At 45.4% G+C, this 3369-nt stretch overlaps 1 protein-coding gene across 1 annotated transcript in view; it reads right to left on the bottom strand.

Moving 5' to 3' along the window:
• Positions 1-2536: 2536 nt before the first annotated feature.
• Positions 2537-3369, bottom strand: part of MRPL55 (mitochondrial ribosomal protein L55) — a gene marked incomplete at its 3' end in the record, with an annotated part of 3884 nt that continues 3051 nt past the window's right edge. Inside the window, 1 exon segment of the mRNA XM_015413001.1 lies at positions 2537-2596. Within this exon segment, the coding sequence (XP_015268487.1) occupies positions 2537-2596 (60 nt within the window).

The raw sequence follows: 3369 nt of genomic DNA, 5'->3' as shown, positions 1-3369 counted from the left end.
CTTTCTAGAACTACAGCTTGCCCAAGGTCATCCAGCCAGGTGCAAGTGGAGGAGTGGGGAATCAAACCCGGTTCTCCCAGATTAGAGTCCGCGCACTTAACCACGACACCAAACTGGCTCTCAAGTATCAAGATCAAATAAAAATTAAAACAAGGGAAGCTGTGTTTCTAGCAGGTTTTAAACATGAGTTAACTGGCCTTAAGAGTAGTGGTATTTATAAGACTTTGTTGAACAGGACTGACAATCCAGATACAAGGTTAGGTGTAAACCAAAAGATAAGTTCCGCAAATGAGCCTTGTGAGGTATGTATATGTTAAGGGTGTATGGGGGGAAAGGGTTTACAGAGAGAGTAAAAAACAAAAATAGATAAAAATAAGTCTCCACCAAGGATCAGAGGGAGATGGCAAATGATGAAAGTAACAGGTAAGCCTCGTAGCCACTGCTGCAGTTGCGACCATCCAGAGGATATGAAACCATTTCATGCTAAAGTGGCGATCAGCATTTCCCTGGGTGTCAGTTGGCATTCCTGGTGGTAATAACAGTGTTGGCAGCTCCAAAGGCCTGGTGGAAGAGCTCCGTTTTGCAGGCCCTGCAGAACTGTAGACGGTCCCGCAGGGCCCTGATCTCCTCTGGGAGCTCATTCCACCAGAGAGGAGCCGCCACCGAAAAAGCCAACTGACATCGTTTGGCGGAGAGCCCTGACCCGCTGGACCCCTAATAACTGCCCGAGCCGACTCCACCCTCCCTTTCCGACATCTGAAGGACCTCACAGCATGTGAAGCAGACCAGCGATACCCACGCAGAAGACTAGCACTTTATTATTACATTTGGTTTTAATATAGTATTTTAAAGTTGTATTTATTATCCATATGTAGTTATGGAATTTTATCTGTTGTGAGCCGGCCTCGGCCGGGAGAAAAGTTTAACAGACAAATAATAAATAAATATATCCCAGAGCTCTGCATTCCAACTTGTATCCAACGAAGGGAGCTTTGACTATCGAAAACTCATGCCCTGAAACTCTCGTGCGTCTCTAAGGTGCCATTGGACTCGAATCTGACGCTTGTACTGCAGACCAACACAGCTGTACTCTGAAACTTCCTCGCAGGATGGCACCTTAATTCCTGGCAACTGCCCTTGTGCCTGTAGCAACTGGGGAATATTGCAAATTAATGGCCGGAAAACCAGTGACCAGTGTTCCCTCTAAGCTGAGTGACTGTGAGCTAGCTCACAGTTTTTTAGCCTCTGGCTCACACATTTTTGTCTCTGCTCAGGAAGGATGGCCCAAGAGCCAACTAATTTATGCAGTAGCCAGATCACTTGCTCACAACTGTAATGCCAGTAGCTCACAAAGTAGAATTTTTGCTCACAAGACTCCACAGCTTAGACGGAACATTGGCTGTGACTCCTAAATTTCTGCCTCCCCAAAGTGGAAAACGACAGTGTAAATAAGACAGTAAGTACAAAAAACAGTCACTGTGATATTTAGGCTGCTATACTTTATATCTGATAAATTTACACATTTCATTGACATGAAGAGATAACAGCAACGACCATTAAAATAATCTTAACGAGCAACTAGTTGGAAACCCGTTTTGTGTGACAACGTCTTCAGAAGTTTTTCATTCTTCATTGATCGTCTTCCTCTTGTTGCTTAGAAGTTATCTTCCTCTTGCTGCACCTCAAAAAACTAGGAACATTACGTAGCTGAATGGAATATATCTATTATTAGGGAACGCGTATTTCATTATATAAAATACCATTTGTTGCAAAACATCACTACACATTTTATAAGGAGCAAGCCAGTCTTAAAAGTTTGCTTAAACAGGTGCAATGACTTCTACTCTAATCATAGCTGGTAATGGCTCTTAAAGATACTAGCAACTAATAATTCTTAAACGACAAGCAGCGGCTTGAAATCCCGATAACATTACATAAACCAAGATTGTTATTGCATTAGGATTGTCCAATAAGGCAATCAATAACGACAATCAATGAAGAATGAAAAAACTTCTGAAGAAGTTGTCACGCGAAACGGGTTTATAACTAGTTGCTCATTGAGATTATTTTAATGGTTGTTATTGTTATCTCTTCATGTCAATGAAATCAGTAAATTTATCAGATATAGGTTCCCTTGCTCGAAAGCCAGTCGAATCCGACTCTACGGTTGCGGTGCTCATCTCCGTTTCAAAGCCGAAGAGCCAGTGCTGTCCGAAGACATTTCCGTGGTCATGTGGCCGGCATGACTAAACACCAAGGTGCACAGAACGCTGTTCCCTTCCCACCGAAGTGGTACCTATTCATCTACTTGCAATTTCTTGCTTTTGAACTGCTAGGTTGGCAGGAGCTGGAACTAGAGACTGGAGCTCACCCCGTCATGCGGCACACTCGGGTCTCGAACTGCTGAACTACCGACCTTCCACAGCCTGCAGTTCAGCATCTTAACCACTTGAGCCACCGCAGATATATACAAGCATATATATCACAGTGATTGTTTTTGGTACTCTCTGAAGGAGTGACTCATGAAAGCTCATACCCTTCCACAATTTTTTTGTGTCTTTTAAGACGCTGCTGTACTCTGGCTCTTTTCTCCTGCCTCTCTTGTAGCTGTTAAAAAGCACAAGAGCCATACAGAGCTGTCAAAAGCCTTCAGGATCCCACCTTTTGAGCATGACCCGGCAGCCAATCCCAGGTGGCTGGTCTCAGGCTGCAATCAGGGCTCTTTTTGTAGCAGGAGCTCCTTTGCATATTGGGCAACACACCCCCTAATGTAGCCAATCCTCCAAGAGCTTACAGTAGCCCCTGTGAGAAGAGCTCTGTAAGCTCTTGGAGGATTGGCTACATTAGGGGTGTGTCGCCCAGGGCTCTTTTTGCAGCAGGAGCTCCTTTGCATATTAGGTGACACGCCCCTAATGTAGCCAATCCTCTGAGAGCTTACAGAGCTATTCTTACAGGGGCTACTGCTACAAAAAGAGCCCTGGCACCATGTTCTGATGAGACGAAAAGAAGAGATTGGATTTATACCCCGCCCTTCACTACTCAAAGGAGTCTCGGAGCGGCTCACAATCTCCTTTCCCTTCCCCTCCCCACAACAGAGACCCTGTGAGGTAGGCGGGGCCGAGAGAGCTCTTTCGAGAAATGCTCATGAGAGAACAGCTCTGAGAGAACTTGTGACTGAGTCAAAGTCACACCAGCAGCTGCATGTGGAGGAGGCATGGGGAATCAAACCCCAGTTCTCCCAGGTTAGAGTCCTCTGCTCTTAACCACTACACCAAACTGGCTCTCAGGAGGAGGAGGAGGAAGAAGAAGAAGAAGACGCCGTCCATGCTTGTAGCCACCACCACCTCCTGTGGCAGTGAATTCCCTGTG

This window comes from Gekko japonicus, unplaced genomic scaffold (assembly GCF_001447785.1).
Source record: "Gekko japonicus isolate JY-2015 unplaced genomic scaffold, Gekko_japonicus_V1.1 scaffold2375, whole genome shotgun sequence".
NCBI lineage: Eukaryota > Metazoa > Chordata > Lepidosauria > Squamata > Gekkonidae > Gekko > Gekko japonicus.
Note: the sequence above shows the minus strand (reverse complement) of the source record. Positions and strands in the feature narration are given on the sequence as shown.